Consider the following 16,881-nt stretch of genomic DNA (forward strand, 5'->3'; position numbering starts at 1 on the left):
AATCTGCACATCTGCCTGACCCACATTGTTGATCCACACACACACACACACACACACACACACACACACACACACACACACACACACACACACACACACACACACACACACACACACACACACACACACACACACACACACACACACACAGTAGATGGACTCAGGCGCTACGCTATGTTATATCCGATGGGGGGCGCTGTGGGGCTGCCGAGGAGCCGCTGAGCCAGCGGGGAGTCCTGAGGAGTAGGAGGAGGAGGAGTAACCGGACACCGACTCACAGAGCGGCCCCCGGCCGGTCAGAGAGCAGCGGTGTCCGGCGGCAGCAGCACGGAGCAGCGGGGCGACGAGCGGAGCCACACCGAGCACCGACAGCTGAGGAGCGGCCGAAGCTCCGGTTCTCTCCCCGGACTTCAGCAGCTGTTACCGGCCCTTCTCCGCCTCCTCTCGATCAACTGCGGACGAATAACGGAGTTACCGAGAAGTGAAGTCCAGACACCGGGAGCATGAAGAAGAACTGCTCCGGAAAACGGGTGAGTGCCACCGGAACCGACAGCAGCACCGACCGCGCGTGACGCTTCTTTTAATCACGTTTAACCGGAGCGCGAGGAACAAAAGGATTCTCCTTTGAGGCTTTTGTTTTGAAGGAAACTCTGAACGATACATCACTCCACTTCCGGTTATCACAATAAGAGCCTTACTGATGGTTGAAAGAGAAAAAGTGCGAAAAGATAAACGCAACAAACACACAATAAGCTGACGATAAACACACATCAGTTACAAACAGATAGACAACTAATTTAATCAGTTGTTTCTATTTATTTGTTGATATTGTTTTTAATGTTTTTTTTCAAAATCATGTAGTTTCTATTATTGTATTTTTATATTTATGTGTAATTTATATGTATTGTTTCTATTTATAAATTATTATAAATAATTATTTTATTACTAATATTCAATCCAAACGAATTTAGTTGCTTTTTTGTAATTATTTATTTCAGATTTACAGTTTTCTATCATAGATGAAAAGAAAAGTAACAAAATATAAAACATAGTAACAATAAGCTGAGATGTCTATTAAAGACTTCACTTCCTGTTTCCTGTGTACAGGGTCCACAGGACTCTGCTTTGCAGAACCTTCAGCCCGATAAAGTGGGGTGGATCCGAAAGTTCTGTGGGAGAGGGATCTTCAGGGAGATCTGGAAGAACCGGTTCGTGGTTGTTCGAGGAGATCATCTGTTCATCTGTGAGAAGGAGGTGAGTGGAGGGGGGGGGCCTCACCGTTAGCTGACCTAAGGATTGGAGGGGATCAGTAGCTGGTGCCTCGTTAACAACTTTAATTATTGCCATGGTGATGAGGTGTCATGTGCGATGCTCCACATCCTGTGACAACTTTTAAATGGACTAACAGAACGTCTGTAGGATCTAACAGAACTTATTCTGATGTTCTCCAAGTTTAAAGCATCACTTTAAACAAACAAGAGAGATTTGGTGTCCAGGTGTGTAGTACTGTGTAGTACTGTGTAGTACTGTGTAGTAGTCTGTGATGCGTGGTTCCAGAAAGTTCCTCCTCCACTTTCTATGGTTGAAATTCTGCAGGAGTCAAGTTTCAGTCTGAGCTGCAGACACACAGAGGTCTCCGGTTTCACTGCTGTAACACAGGATGGAACGTCCTCATAGAACCGTTATCACACACAGAACATCTTCATGGAACTTTAACCACACACAGAATGTCCTCGTAGAACCCTTATCCAGAAGTCTATCTCAGAACATTTATCATTAATGCTTCAAATCCTTTTTGCTAAATACATCACTTTATTGCTGAAATTGAAAAAATATCTGAGAGAACTTCTAGAACAGGAGTTTCAGACAAGGTTCTGAATTCTGAGCTGAAATAGACCAATAAGATCAATAACCCAGGAAGCCGCCCTGTGGAGCCTCAACGTCCTCACAGTGGTTCCATGTTCAGACCATTTTGGTTCATGTGAAACTTCTGCTTTCAGCAGCTCAACTTCCTGTTTGACCAGGAATAGAAACACCGTGTGACACCACACACACACACACACACACACAGTTTCTGACACAACGCAGTGTTTTAACTTCTCTGTTGCAGAAGAAGCCACTTCCTGTTTCCTCAGGAACAGAAACATGAGTTCATTAGTTTTTATAAAGATCAGTTCTACGTGTGATGATAGAAAACATCCGAGAGCAGAATCATGCTCCTCAGTGCAGTGGTGCTGCTAAGGGGGGGCACCTTGATATAGTAAAGGAGCATCAAAATAACCAAAATCATTATTGTATTCATTGACTCATGTATAATGATGGGGAAAGAAATCCTCAAGTAAACACTGATGACGTTAGCATTGTAAATACATGTATAACGTTTCTAGTATATCCACTGTAGGCTCGGTGTGTGTGTGTCAGTACTGTGTGTGTGTGTGTCAGTACTGTGTGTGTGTCAGTACTGTATGTGTGTCAGTACTGTGTGTGTCAGTACTGTGTGTGTGTGTGTGTGTGTATGTCAGTACTGTTTGTGTGTGTCAGTACTGTGTGTGTGTGTCAGTACTGTGTGTGTGTGTGTCAGTACTGTGTGTGTGTGTGTGTCAGTACTGTTTGTGTGTGTCAGTACTGTTTGTGTGTGTCAGTACTGTTTGTGTGTGTCAGTACTGTGTGTGTGCAGGCTCTGCTGTTTTCTTACTTATACCTGATAACTGAAATCTCATCATTTTCCTTTATGCCGACAAAGGAGACAGAGCCACTTTTGTTTTTTGAATATTTATTTTTACCATGATATCAAATTGGATATCTAGAGTCAGGGAATTTCATGGATTCGGGTGAAGGTGAATTGTTTGAGTCAACACAAAACACCGTGTTGCTCCGGCTAGACGTTTGCATCCCTGCTTCCGGTTGCGGACATTTGGCTAAAGACCGGCCTTCGGTAAACTAACTCGGTTCCAGTTGAATATGAATGTCAAGGCTTCCGTACACTAGGTGACATCACAGGAGCAGGTTATGTTTTGTCTGTTATATTAAGTATGAAGTATGAAACCAGTTAATCAGCTGTATTGGATTCTGCTCTAACTCTGTTTACCCACGAAACTCCCGAAGTATTTTGTGAGGCAGACACTCCCCCCCCCCAAGTTAAAAACAACCAAGATGTAAAAATGTGACTTCAAACTGGATAAAAAGGTCAGAGGTCAGACCCGTTATGTAAGGGGCTGAACTCTGATTATTGAACATTGATCCAATGACTGAGGATACAGGCAGTGTGTGAGTAGTGGGTGTGGCCTCTCTCCCAGGAAGTCTCAGTTTAAAGCTGGTTAATAATTGATGTTGTTTCCATGACGATTAATGAGCTGCAGTTTGGCTTTTGGGGACACATGAAAACCTGTGTGTGTGTGTGTGTGTGTGTGTGTGTGTGTGTGTGTGTGTGTGTGTGTGTGTGTGTGTGTGTGTGTGTGTGTGTGTGTGTGTGTGTGTGTGTGTGTGTGTGCGTGTGTGTGTGCGCGCGCGCGCGCGCGCGCTGCGCGCGCGAGCGAGCGAGCGAGCGAGAGAGAGAGATTATGAAAATCACCTGGTTTTCTATTTAAATCGTGTCCGACTGTATTTGCATGTTGATGTTGGTCTGAACTGAAGTTGAGATGTGATGATGTCACCTGAGAGTGGGCGGGACTTCATGGTCCTGTTCTATGAAGTTGATAAAAACAGATCCAGGATCTGTTTATCCAGCTGAACTTAACAATCTAGTTAGCTACCCAAGTGGTCACATGACTCTGGGTATCCACTCGCTCAGGTTTTCATACTGTACAGTGCACATATAAGGGGCGGGGTTTCCTGCATATGACCAATCGCAGAGCTGAGGATCAAACTGTTGAACAATAACAATCTGAGGAAAACAAACATCCAGAATAAAAGACACAGTTCCAGCTGCTGAATGCAGGAAGAACAGCTGGTAAAACATCTGGGATTGTTTTGATAGTCAAGCTGTTCATGAACCAGAGCAGATCTGAGTCTCATCTGTTTCCATCACATGTCATTTGTGTTGTCATTGTGTGTTCAGCATGAGTTACCATGCGGATTTATCCCGATAGCAAGTGAACAGGCCTCTGGGAACAGAGGCTCCACCCCCCCACTGTCACCTGACCTGTGACCTCTGACCTCTGACCCTTGGTGCAGGTGAAGGAGCCGGGTCGGGCTGACGAGCTGTTTGATCTTTCTGATTACGAACGCTGTGAAGAAATACGCAAGAACAAGAGTCGCAGCAAAAAGAGTCACAGCAAGTTCCGACTGCAGCGCTGCAGCTCGCCAGGCAACACGGTGAGTCTGTCTGTCTGTCTGTAACTGTCTGTAACTGTCTGTCTGTAACTGTCTGTCTGACTGTCTGTCTGTCTGTAACTGTCTGTCTGTAACTGTCTGTAACTGTCTGTAACTGTCTGTCTGTAACTGTCTGTCTGACTGTCTGTCTGTCTGTAACTGTCTGTCTGTAACTGTCTGTAACTGTCTGTAACTGTCTGTCTGTAACTGTCTGTCTGTAACTGTCTGTAACTGTCTGTCTGTAACTGTCTGTCTGACTGTCTGTCTGTCTGTAACTGTCTGTCTGTAACTGTCTGTCTGTAACTGTCTGTAACTGTCTGTAACTGTCTGTCTGTAACTGTCTGTCTGTAACTGTCTGTCTGTCTGACTTTCTGTCTGTAACTGTCTGTCTGTCTATCTGTAACTGTCTGTAACTGTCTGTCTGTAATGGTCTGTCTATCTATCTGTCTGTCTGTAACTGTCTGTCTGACTGTCTGTAACTGTCTGTCTGTCTATCTGTCTGTAACTGTCTGTCTGTCTGACTGTCTGTCTGTAACTGTCTGTCTGTAACTGTCTGTCTGACTGTCTGTAACTGTCTGTCTGTAACTGTCTGTCTGTCTGTCTGTAACTGTCTGTCTGTCTGTCTGTAACTGTCTGTAACTGTCTGTAACTGTCTGTCTGTAACTGTCTGTAACTGTCTGTCTGTCTATCTGTCTGTAACTGTCTGTCTGTCTATCTGTCTGTCTGACTGTCTGTCTGTAACTGTCTGTCTGTCTATCTGTAACTGTCTGTCTGTAATGGTCTGTCTGTCTATCTGTCTGTCTGTAACTGTCTGTCTGTCTATCTGTCTGTAACTGTCTGTCTGTCTATCTGTCTGTATCTGTCTGTCTGTCTGACTGTCTGTCTGTAACTGTCTGTCTGACTGTCTGTAACTGTCTGTCTGTCTGTAACTGTCTGTCTATCTGTCTGTAACTGTCTGTCTGTCTGTAATGGTCTGTCTATCTATCTGTCTGTCTGTAACTGTCTGTCTGACTGTCTGTAACTGTCTGTCTGTCTATCTGTCTGTAACTGTCTGTCTGTCTGACTGTCTGTCTGTAACTGTCTGTCTGTAACTGTCTGTCTGACTGTCTGTAACTGTCTGTCTGTAACTGTCTGTCTGTCTGTCTGTAACTGTCTGTCTGTCTGTCTGTAACTGTCTGTAACTGTCTGTAACTGTCTGTCTGTAACTGTCTGTAACTGTCTGTCTGTCTATCTGTCTGTAACTGTCTGTCTGTCTATCTGTCTGTCTGACTGTCTGTCTGTAACTGTCTGTCTGTCTATCTGTAACTGTCTGTCTGTAATGGTCTGTCTGTCTATCTGTCTGTCTGTAACTGTCTGTCTGTCTATCTGTCTGTAACTGTCTGTCTGTCTATCTGTCTGTATCTGTCTGTCTGTCTGACTGTCTGTCTGTAACTGTCTGTCTATCTGTCTGTAACTGTCTGTCTGTCTGTAACTGTCTGTCTGTCTGTCTATCTGTCTGTCTGTAACTGTCTGTCTGTAACTGTCTGTCTGTCTGTCTGTCTGTCTGTCTGTAACTGTCTGTCTGTCTGTCTGTCTATCTGTCTGTAACTGTCTGTCTGACTGTCTGTATCTGTCTGTCTGTCTGTAACTGTCTGTCTGTCTGTACAGACATGCTAACACAAGTTATCTAGAATAAATCCAATCTAAGCTAACCATGCTACCAAGGAAGTAGCATTAACATGTTAGCATCAACAGACATTGACAGTTAACAGTGGAAACGTGGCAACAAGCTAATGTAGAACTGCAGCTGGAAGCTACCAGTGCTGAAGGTGACATTAGAGGTCATGATAGTTTGATTCTGTTCATTTAAAAACAAACATATTCATAAGGCCCCTGTTTGCCTCCAGGCTCCGAACCTGATCTTCCTGGCCGTCAGTCCTGAGGAGAAAGAATCCTGGATCCACGTCCTGAACATCTCCATCACCAGAGCAAGGAACCGGATCCTGGACGAGGTAACCACATCAGCCTCAGGCTCCTGATGACGACATCAGAGTTAGATTCAGATGATGATCACATCAAGGCCCCGCCCATACATGGTCTCGACCTATCCTGAGTCGGTCTCAGCTGTCAATCCCAACGTCTCAGCCCATCTTTGATTCTTTGATCGATGTCTCATCTGCTGACCTTTAGGAGGTTAATGAGCTTTACTGCAGCCCGACACCAGGGGGCGATCCAGGCGCTTTGGCCTCAGTCCAGGGAGCTGACATGTCGTCTTTATTTACAGTTTGTTTGTTTCCTCTGAAGCTCGAAGTCGTAAATCGTCTTTTTCCAAACTTTTAACAAACCATCAGGTTCAGTGGATTTTGTCGGATGTCACTGACGACTGATTTTACAAACTTCCTGTTACCGTGTTTATTTCAGTTGCATCAGCAGGAAGTGCGTCGGCTGATTCACAAGCAGGAAGCCTTTGACTTTTTCCACCAATCAATACTCTGATCAATACTCTGATCAATACTGGTTCTCTCAGCCACCGTGTTCCAGACGGAAAGAAACGTTCATGTCATCGATGTTGTTTTTTCCATCCAAGTTCACATCAGTGTAAAACAACAAGAACAATCCTAATATAAATTATTATAATATAACATAATGAGGTTCTTCTTGAAAACCCAGGAAACCTCATGTCTGATGACAGTAATGATATAATTAATATTATATAATTATATTATCATTGCTATTATTATCAAACTGACTTTGGATTTGAAGAGTTTATGGTTTTTTATTCACTTCAATACACGATGATCACAGCAGCGCCTGGTGGTGGAGAGAGGAACTGCAGCTGACGTGTTGTGTTTCAGGTCACCGCCGACGAGTCGCAGCTTTCTCATCTGACCCGGGATCGAGTGAAGATTCCTCACAACCGCCGGCTGCCGACCAGAGGCCACCTGCTGGCCGTGGTTAGTACCACAGTCTCAGCGTCAAATATTTGAAATATCTCTACAATCATTTCGTCCAATCAGAATAATGAAATGTAAAATCCTGGATGTTTACAGCTGAAGACAGATCTTACAAACTGTCTCATCTGGACGGACGTAGTTTCCTTTCACAATGACGTCAGAGGTCGTTCCTCTCATGTGTAACCAGGTGTTTCCAGATGTTGTATCACTGATCCTCCTCCTCTTCCTCCTCCTCCTCCTCTTCCTCCTCCTCCTCTTCCTCCTCCAGGCCTCCACGTCGTTGTCGGAGGGGACTTTGACTTTGGACCTGATTCAGGAGGAACCCGCTCCGTCAAAGGGAGCAGTCGTTTGCGATGCGCTCAGGGTCAACCTGGACACATGTCTCCTTAGTTCAGACTGTCCCAGGTCCAAAACTGAGGGCACTCTTTCTACCAGGGCCGCTGAGGCTTCTGGGAAATCCCACAGCCTTCCACGTGAGGTGGCCGTGGTGTGGGAGCAAACCCCTCAGCCAGCGACGCGTCTGAAGACGACAGAGAAGAATCGCTGCGTCTCCATGGACGAGATTCTTTCACATTCAGAGACTAAAGTTTCAAACAGAGAGACTGTGACCAGGTCAACATCCAGCGCCACCGTGACGCTGATCCAGCAGCTGCAGGAGCTGATCGGCCAGAAGCTGCAGAAGACGGAGCAGCTGCTGACAGAGGTGCGGTGGGAGGTGAAGGGGGAGGAGCCGGCCGAAGCAGAGAAACTCCTAAAGGAGGCAGCGACCGCCTGGCGTCAGGCCCGCGAAGTTCTGGAGGAGGTCAAGGAGCTGAGGGCATTGTATCGAGAACTGGACTCGTCTTCCCCCCTCAGTAAGAAACCAAACCCAGACGTCAGAACCTGATGGGACTCAGTCTGGTTCAAAACCGGTTCAGTCTGGACCAGAGACATTCAGGGTCAGGAGACAGTTCAGTGTCCAGTGATGTGAAACGTTCCCAGAAGACCAGGAGCAGAAATCCAGCTGAGGTCACGATTCCGTCCACTTACCCGACCTCTCTGATCGGACGGAAGGAAAATGTGCCAACACAATTTAGACCCAAAGAAGAACCTCAGATTCTAAGTCTCCTTCATTTCTGAAGAGGATGAAGTTTTATGCAACTGGACACGAAACTGGAGAACAGACGGTACGAATTCCATTTCCTCCAAATGTGACGGAGTCTCCATCACACGGAGAAGGTTCTGACTTTTAAATGGACGAAGGTAACATGAAGTTACAGGTTCAACGTGAAGGAGTTAGTGACATTATATTTCGAGACATCTAGTGGTGAAGTTGGATATTACAATCAACTTAACCCGGAGGAGACTAGAAGTGGGAGGAGCAGCAGAACATGACGTGTACATTCTGTTAGTTTCCACCTTGTAGCTTAGGGAGCGCAGTAAGGAAACAAAACACAGCTCAGATTCACTTAAAGTGAGACTCAATGATCTGGATCTCCCAGGTTCTGTTGGTCCTGGTTGTTTCGGGTCTCAGTTAAAGATCAGATGAATATGTCCTCAAATACAAAAACCTTATTTACAGACACTGACAGAAACAAATCACATGAGGTCAAGATTAATTAATTAATGTTCTGAGGCAAAGTCAGTAAAATCTCTTTAAGGGTAAGAACTTGCTGAGTCATCACTCATTTTATGTTCCTCACGTCTGATCTGTTTTTTCTGACATGATTTTGAAATGATGATCAAAGGCCCGATGGTGAAACTTAGATTTTATCAGAATAAAGTCAATTTTGTAAGATGGAAACTTTGATTGAATAAAACGACAGTTTGCTCCATAAACGTCTTCACTGATTCTCATCAGTTATATCATCAGGCAGCTGATCTGAATCCAGCCGGACTTGATGACATCATCAAGCTCAGAGGGAAATTTACAGGAACTGAGACGTTTCACTTCCTGTGTGTGAAGCCCCGCAGTTTACAAATGTCCATTTATTTTCTATAGTTAAACATAAACAACTGGACGCAAGAAGAAAAGTTTGATTCTAACTCGATCGGTTTTAATTACATTAATTCACATTTTGTTAGGTTTCTAGCCTGTTGATCAGCAAAACATGTTATCATTAATTATTAATTCTTTCGTTTGTCTTCATCTCTTTTATCTGAATTAATTCATTTTATCTTCAAGAAAAACTCCTGAATCTTAGTTAATTGACAAACTTTAGAATCTGACAAATTATTATCGACTTATTGAAGTAGACGACTCGACGATATTTGACTGAAGAAATCAGTTTTAATGAAAAACATCTGGTTACATCAACGATCAGACGACAAGAATAAAAAAATAAAATCCAAACCACAGAAAGCAACATGTAGGACGTCACTTGTATTTACACGGAGCGACAGAGCGGCGCCGCCCAGCAGGGGGCGATGTTACAGTCCGAGGCCACAGCTGAACTTCTGCTTGAGAAAATCCAGAAAAGAAAAAGATGTTTTTAACCTAAGGTTTCTCACTGCATCAGAAAACAACAGCACCCGACACCGGAGTCTGTCCAAGAGATTAAAAATAGTTTGTGTTGTTGCTCAATTTTCATCTGATGATCTGTGTTTGTTTTTTTACGGCATACAGTCTCTGCTGATAATATCAGCACTGACTACACTGTAAAAAGTTAAGAATGTTAATGTTGAAGCCGATCTGTCACAGCTGTTCCCTGTCTGTCTGAGGCGACGCCTGGCGGGGGGGAATTATTCATCATCATCATCATCATCGTCGTCGTCGTCATCATCTTCATCCTCCACTTCCCTCTTCCTCTTCTCCCCCTGAAGACCAGCGACGTCATCATCTGACGAAAACAATATCATACAACTTATTTAAAATATACCCACACAGCAGCTGCCTGTCGTGTGTGTGTGTGTGTTTGTGTGTGTCTGTGTGTTTTCATTCACACACGCAAACACACAAACACCTCTTCCCTTTTCTTTGGTATATTTTGTTAATGTAGATTTAGGTTCAAAATGTTGTAATAAATCAAACATGAATGAAACGATAACATTCAGTGAATCAATCAACTTATTCTTCAAATGAAGACAATATACAAAATAAACCAGGGAGGATGAACACAGTTTTCTAACTTCTCAGTTCTTCACACAAACTATAAAAAGTGACAGAATATTAATGACATGAATAAAAACAAACCTTCGTCCTCCTCTTCCTCCACATAGTCTCCATCATCTTCTTCATCCTGAAAGAAAACACTTACAATGAACAACAGCGCCTATTTGTGGTCACAGTGTGAAATCACAACCTGCTAATTCTGAACTCAAGTTATTACCCAGCAGCCGGACGTGGTACGGTAAGCGCACTGCGTCACTTCCTGTTTTCCTGCCTCTGGTGGTGGTTGCTCTCTGAACCAGTTCCTCTGCTAACACTGGTATTTCTCTGTATCACTGGTCTGTAGTTAAACATCCACACACACCAACACCTACTCTCTGGTGCTCTGGAGACTGTCACCGGATTATTGTGTATGAGCGATGGCTCCTCCCCCCCCTCCTGCTCCGAGTGTCTGATGTTCACTGACTCCTCCTTTCACAGAAGAGCTTCATGTAACACATGGAGTGTGTTGGTAGCGATGGAGGCGACATGCTGCACTCTTTAAAAAGCCCACGATGCGCCACCAGCTCACGGTTCAAACAGATTCTCTCCACTCATTGAGAAGCAAACTGGTCATTGGAGACTCGGTCCTGAGAACGACACCTGGACCGGTCAGCTGCCGGACCAGAGCATCGATCCAGACTGAAGCTGCTGGCTAAAGATACACGTAAATACAGGAAGAGCCGAATTCCACCGACAGCAGCGACTCCCGGCTTCGTGTGTCGTGAAGTTAACGTGGAGTCGGTGCTTTTGCAAAAACTTCTTCCACTTGGGTAATATCTCAACCATCCGCCATGTCCTTTCTCAAAAAGATGCAGAAGAACGAGTCCAGGTCTTTGTTCCATCCAGACGTGATTATTGTAATTCCTTATCATCCGGCTCCAGCAGGAAGTCGTTAGAGACTCTGCAGTTTGTCCTCAATGCTGCAGGACGTGTCCTGAAGACAACCAGGGACAGAGACCACATGTCTCCTGTGTTGCGTCACTACACTGACTTCCTGCTACATCTAGAATTGAATATCCTCCTCCTCACCTTCAAGGCCTTGAATAATACGGCAGCATTATACCTTAAAGAGCTGTTAGTACCTTGTCACCACTAGAGCCCTGAGCTCCCAGAATTCAGGATGTTGTCCCTAAAGTCTCTAAAGCAGAGGAGGAGGAGCTAGAGCTTCATCTTTGATATTTTTTAAATCTCCTATAAATCACTGCATAAATGTTAAATTCATAAAAGTCCACAGGAAGTGGCTAAGCTAGCGGATGTTACCATTTCCGATGGCCCCTGAACGCACCTTGTGGAAAGCTATCAGTGGACATTTTGGGTTAAAACAAGATGTGATGAACTCGTTTTGAGTCGAGACTTCCTGCTGACGCTCATAGCATTCACGTGATAATTTATAGTTGATGGTCGAGATAGTGTATATTCCATATATCACCAACCACTACAGCACACTTCAAATATTGATCGGCCACACACCTGGATTCCCTCCTTCATCAGGTAAGACAGTCCGACCTCGTCTCCTTCAGACTCCTCCTCATCCTCATCCTCGTCTCTGGTTGGTCCGGCTTCATCGTCCTCGTCTGGAATCAAGTTGGAGCTCAACATCTGATCTGATGACAACACCTCACGTCTGGTTCTATGGACTAACCCTATCCCAGTTAAAAGGCTACCGGTCTTTTGCTCTCACCGTGGTCGCCCTCGGAGTCCGGGGCCTCGTTGTCGTCCTGGTCGAACCCGTCCAGGTAGGTGAGCTGAGGCAGCAGCTCGAACACGGCCTCCCTGTAGTCCTCCAGCGTGGTCACTTCACAGCTGTACAGGTCCAGACTCTTCAGGTTCTTCAGACTCTGCTGCAAAGACACAGAGGTAGGGTTGTCATGATACCAAAAATATGACTTCGATACTACACCTGCCAAAACATCACGATACGATAACACAAATACAGTACTGGTAGATTTATCTATGATAATAACAAATAAAACATCTGTAAGGTTTCCTTTTTACCAGCTTGTTCCTGCCCAGCTTTTTGAACACTGAACAAATGAAATTCATATTAGTATTAGCCTACAGCAAAATATTAATGAAAACTACATGATGACATCATAGCATAGATTATACACGGCTATTTCCGTATCTGACTATATATGTGTGTGTGTCTCTGAGCGAGTGAGAGGGGGCGGGGCCCCGGGGGACCATACACGGTTAATAGAACTCAGACTATTAGAGCCTCAGTGTGTTACACTGCCCCTTTAATGTGTGCGTTCGTGATCCGGAGGCAGCGCCAACATTTGAATTGATTGTTCTTATTGTTCGTCACTTTGGATGAAAGTGTCAGCTAAACAATAAGTAATGTAAAGTTCGGTCTCTGCATTAAAGCAAACACTGGTAGCTCTGATGGACACGCCCCTCGTCTCAGGATCTTGTGTGATTGACAGGTGTCAGTCAGACTCACCAGAGGCTCAACGCCGCTCAGCTCTTTGATCTTGTTTCCACTTAGGTTCAGGTACGTCAGATTAGGACACTTCTCCACCAACTTGTCCAAACCTCCGGAGATGGTGTTGTCGCTCACCTCAAGCTGAAACACACACACACAGTTAGAGGCCGTCAGCGACGTCACAACATGGCCGCCGCTGCACTGCATCCCTCACCTTGTGTAGTTTGGGGAGCGACGGCAGTTTGGAGAGCGAGGCGAGGCCGACGTTCACCATGCTGAGGATCTCCAGCTCCGTGTACTCCTCCGTCAGACCCTCCACCTCCCCGTCACTGGAGCGACAGTTGTCCAGCACCAGCTCCTCCACCTGAACCACACGTGACACCAGCAGAGTGACTGTTTACTAACTCGCTGAAACCTGACCCGTTTACAGCAGCTTGTGTCAGAGTTGTTTACATCGAGAGGTGCAACGATCATCAACAAGTCGATGACAGAAATAGTCACCGATGAATTTACTCGTGGATGATTCGTTGGAGACGTCTCAGCGTGTTCTTCGTGCCGCGCAGTCGAACTAAACGTTGTTTTACCGGAGGTGCTGATGGAAGTAGCAGAGGAGTGAGCCATCTCGTTTCCTTCCTATCTCTGAAAGTCACGCATATGCAAAAGCAACAAAACATGGACCAATGGCGAGGTCCGTTCCATCGGTACCAGAAAGTTGCAAGTATGGGAGAACTTCAACATTACCATAACCCCAGAAATCACTACCCTAACCTGTCGGTCGGACCTGGTCTCCGTGGATCAGGACACGAGCATCAGAGGTTTGACATCGTAACGTACACGATGCACTCGACTCGCTAAGATAGCCTGTTAGCTAGCTTGCAATAAACATATATACCTGTGCACAGGATTCTAAAATCAATTTCAAAATATGGTTGAAACATTTTTTTTACAAGTTTAAAAGCGTAATGTTATCCTATTGCCCGACAGACATCTTCTTTTAAATCACAATTATTTCGTCCGAAGAAGACTGTAGTTATGTTTGTTGATGTTTACTTGATTCTTGATTTTTCATTTGTTTTTAGTGTCAGCACTGAGCCTGTTCTTGGTTCACAGGAAAAAGGGAAACTTGAATTTAAATAAAAAAATGTATATTAGCACTTCGTCTGTCCTTGTGTTGAAATATACACAAACTTGATTATTCTTGTTTTCGAATCAACAGTACCCTAATATGCAGCCAAGTTTATTAAAATACATTTTTGAATGAAGTATTTTCTTTATTTTCAGTAAAGAAAATAAACATGCCTCGAACAACTTCAAGCCAAATTTAAAAGCTGTCTAAATAAGAGCATTAAGAGGATTAGTCGATTAATCATTTCAATAATCACTGATTATTCGATTAACAGAATAGTCGTTAGTTGCAGCCCTGAACGGAGAAACACGTAAACACATGACGTCATCGATAGCGGCTCATATAACCGGAGGGAACCGGACGCCCCCGGTACCGAGCAGAGTGACGCGGCCTCAGCTCGGTTCCGGCTGGCGATGAACAGGGTTCACCGGAGAAACCACGTGGTCTTAGTCTGAAACATGGAGGTTCCAGACTCTGCTTCCAACGGCAGAAGATCAAAACGGGGCCGGAAACAAAGCGCCAGCAGCGGCGGAGTTCCCCCCGCTGCTCCGCCGCCTCGGACCGGACCAGCGCTGCGCTCCGACGGGATCAGACCGGGACAGAGGAGCAGGGAGACCGCGGGAGTTTCGTCCATGTTGAAGAAGCCGTTTCTGGGTCAAATGTCGCACTCGTCGCTGCTGTGTCCGGATGAAACACTCACCTCCGCCGGGCTCCGGCTCCTCAGCTCCACACTGACCCGCTTCTTCATGTCCATGCTGCGGTCCGACAGAACGCGTGAGGCCGCTGCACAGATCTGAGGCTCCGGCGTCAGGCGGCAACTACGCCTCCATGTTCCACAGCAGGCCCCGCCCCTCACTCTGCGCTCCCATTGGGTGAAAGAGGAGTCACTCAGCAGACCACTCCCCCGGCTGCTGCTTATACAGATATCCTCTCGGTGATTGGCCGGAAGAGCAGCTGCTGTGACCAATCAAGAGACGAAGATGAAACGTTTAAACCTCACACACGCCCACTCTTTGTCATTGTTGGCGCCATTTATGATGCATTCAGGTTCCCTCGGCCTTTTCTAGACTGAAGATTATAAATGAATAAAGGTATGTTTGCTGTGTGTATTCTCTTTAACCCAGGGAGTTTATATATCTGAATAAAATGTTTTTATAATACAGTAATGATTAAACAATTTTTCTATTGACATGACATGTCCTCTGTTACACAGGAAATTCAATTTTCATATTCAAATAAAAAGTAATTCACAATACAAAAAACAATTAGTAAATAAAATCCTTGAATAAAGAAACTGATTTCTTTTTATAAGCATTTATTTTGAAGAAACAGCAGATGTTGGGGAGTTATACACACTTTCCGTATAGAAGCCTTTAAAAGAGTCAAAGCGTAAACAGGATGTGATGTCATGAGGAGCAGGAAATCAATCTTTGTTAGATTATCAATAAAAGTTAACATAAATAAAACCTTGTTATAGTTAAACTGTAAAGTTCAATGATAGTTTGAATCTGAAACTTTCACTTATTTCATTACTAAAATTCTTCAATTCATTAAATATACAAATATTTATTATTAAGTGATGTTCAACAGTTAAATAATTTCCGGAAATAAACATCCTGTTTCATTTAGTTGACAATTTAGAGTTGATGGTTTTTAAAGAGGGGACTTTATATGTTTTTATCTCGACATGAATCAGAATAAATATCAATGTTCACCGTGTTTCTATAAAACCGACTGAATGATTTAAATTAGAAACCTTCAGAATGAGATAAAAGTAAATAAAACCGACAGACATGAAAGTTAATATAATCAAATCTGAAAACTGAGCAGAGACAAAGATCATGTTCACGTCTGAGCACAATGAATGAAGACGTCGATCACACTGAGACGATCACGTGAGCTTTTCTTATGCCGTGGAGTTTTACTTTGAAAATACCTGATGTATGAATCAGTGACCTCCTGAAACATCAGGAGACCTGGACCCTGAACTACGAAGAAGGATTTGTGGTCCTCAGGTAACATTGGTTTGATTCTGAGTCTTCAGTCCTACGAAGCTCGTTCACTTGTTATCAGGGTAAATCACCATCTTAACTTGTGCTGAACAGCTGACCTGCCAACTCACCAATCAAATGTCACCAGGGGGCGCTGTAACTCACTCATTGACACAATCCCAGATGTTTTACCAGCTGTTATTTTTTGCATTAGCAGCTGTTTGTTCTCCTCTGATTTTTATTAAACAACAGCTTGATCCTCAGCTCCGCTGTCAGTCAAACTGTCCATGTTTCTGATTGGTCATACACAGTACACCCCGCCCCTTTATGTGCACTCTACAGTAGGAAAACCTGAGTAAACGAGTTGATAACCAGAGTCATGTGACCACTTAGCCTGAATGTGATTGTTAGGTTAAGCTCAGCTGGAGAACTTGAAGAGATCCTGGGTCTGTGGTACTCCCTTTGCTGTACAGGTTCCAGTTCTTGCTCCGGTTCTACAACAGGAGGTTTTTATGATCTGTTTTTCAGCGACCTGAGCTTTTAACATGTGAGTGGGATCCATGGAGACTTATTTGATTGACAGGAGGAATGAGACGCTGCTGTTGGTTGATTGTCTGCAGCATGGAGTTCTGTACCTGAACCAACAAATGAGTAATGAAGTGTTTGTTTACACCTGTGCAGGGCCGGTCCTGGCAATGTGGGAGCCCTAGGCGAGATGTCAGATTGGCGCCCCCTAACATACACACGCAAAACTGCAAGTGCCCCTTGTGTATACACTGTGTACGGATGCACACACAGGCAGACAAAAATATAGGCTATAAAAAATATAAAAAGAGTCTGACATCTGAACTGAGCCCCCCCCCCCCCCCCCCCCCTGGTCCTGTTTTCTTTGGTTCATGTTCCCTGTTTAGGTTTTATTGTGTACTGCAAATTGTGGACGGCATCTAACCATTTGATAGATCTAA

The 16,881-nt window shown here is 44.5% G+C and overlaps 2 protein-coding genes across 3 annotated transcripts; one reads left to right on the top strand and one right to left on the bottom strand.

Moving 5' to 3' along the window:
- The first annotated feature begins 302 nt into the window (after nt 1-302).
- plekho1b (pleckstrin homology domain containing, family O member 1b) lies at nt 303-9,062 on the top strand. Its single transcript, XM_053431695.1, has 6 exons — nt 303-530; nt 1,108-1,254; nt 4,174-4,314; nt 6,198-6,302; nt 7,146-7,244; nt 7,513-9,062. Exons 1-6 carry the CDS (start codon nt 504-506, stop codon nt 8,128-8,130), a joined length of 1,137 nt encoding a protein of 378 aa, XP_053287670.1. The 5' UTR covers nt 303-503; the 3' UTR covers nt 8,131-9,062.
- Nucleotides 9,063-9,493: 431 nt separating this feature from the next.
- Nucleotides 9,494-14,775, bottom strand: LOC128448872 (acidic leucine-rich nuclear phosphoprotein 32 family member E). Of its 2 annotated transcripts, none has more exons than XM_053431698.1 (7): nt 14,626-14,775; nt 13,014-13,163; nt 12,818-12,940; nt 12,056-12,215; nt 11,845-11,948; nt 10,417-10,462; nt 9,494-10,063 (listed from the first exon to the last, which is right to left on the bottom strand). In XM_053431698.1, exons 1-7 carry the CDS (start codon nt 14,677-14,679, stop codon nt 9,966-9,968), a joined length of 735 nt encoding a protein of 244 aa, XP_053287673.1. In that variant the 5' UTR covers nt 14,680-14,775; the 3' UTR covers nt 9,494-9,965. The 2 variants fall into 2 exon arrangements, with proteins under 2 accessions (XP_053287673.1, XP_053287672.1); XM_053431697.1 differs by lacking the exon at nt 14,626-14,775 and adding an exon at nt 13,253-13,435.
- Nucleotides 14,776-16,881: the final 2,106 nt, after the last annotated feature.

This window comes from Pleuronectes platessa, chromosome 10 (assembly GCF_947347685.1).
Source record: "Pleuronectes platessa chromosome 10, fPlePla1.1, whole genome shotgun sequence".
In the NCBI taxonomy this organism is placed as follows: domain Eukaryota; kingdom Metazoa; phylum Chordata; class Actinopteri; order Pleuronectiformes; family Pleuronectidae; genus Pleuronectes; species Pleuronectes platessa.

Excerpts from the sequence above, each read along its gene's own strand:
- plekho1b (XM_053431695.1), top strand. The coding sequence starts at position 504 with ATGAAGAAGAACTGCTCCGGAAAACGG. Across the intron at positions 531-1,107 it reads AGAACTGCTCCGGAAAACGG|GGTCCACAGGACTCTGCTTT; the intron begins GTGAGTGCCACC and ends TCCTGTGTACAG. Across the intron at positions 6,303-7,145 it reads GGAACCGGATCCTGGACGAG|GTCACCGCCGACGAGTCGCA; the intron begins GTAACCACATCA and ends GTTGTGTTTCAG.
- LOC128448872 (XM_053431697.1), bottom strand. The coding sequence starts at position 13,420 with ATGGCTCACTCCTCTGCTACTTCCATCAGCACCTCCGGTAAAACAACG. Across the intron at positions 10,463-11,844 it reads TGATGAAGGAGGGAATCCAG|GATGAAGAAGATGATGGAGA; the intron begins GTGTGTGGCCGA and ends GTTTTCTTTCAG. Across the intron at positions 10,064-10,416 it reads GGAGGAAGAGGAGGACGAAG|ATGATGACGTCGCTGGTCTT; the intron begins GTTTGTTTTTAT and ends TGTTTTCGTCAG.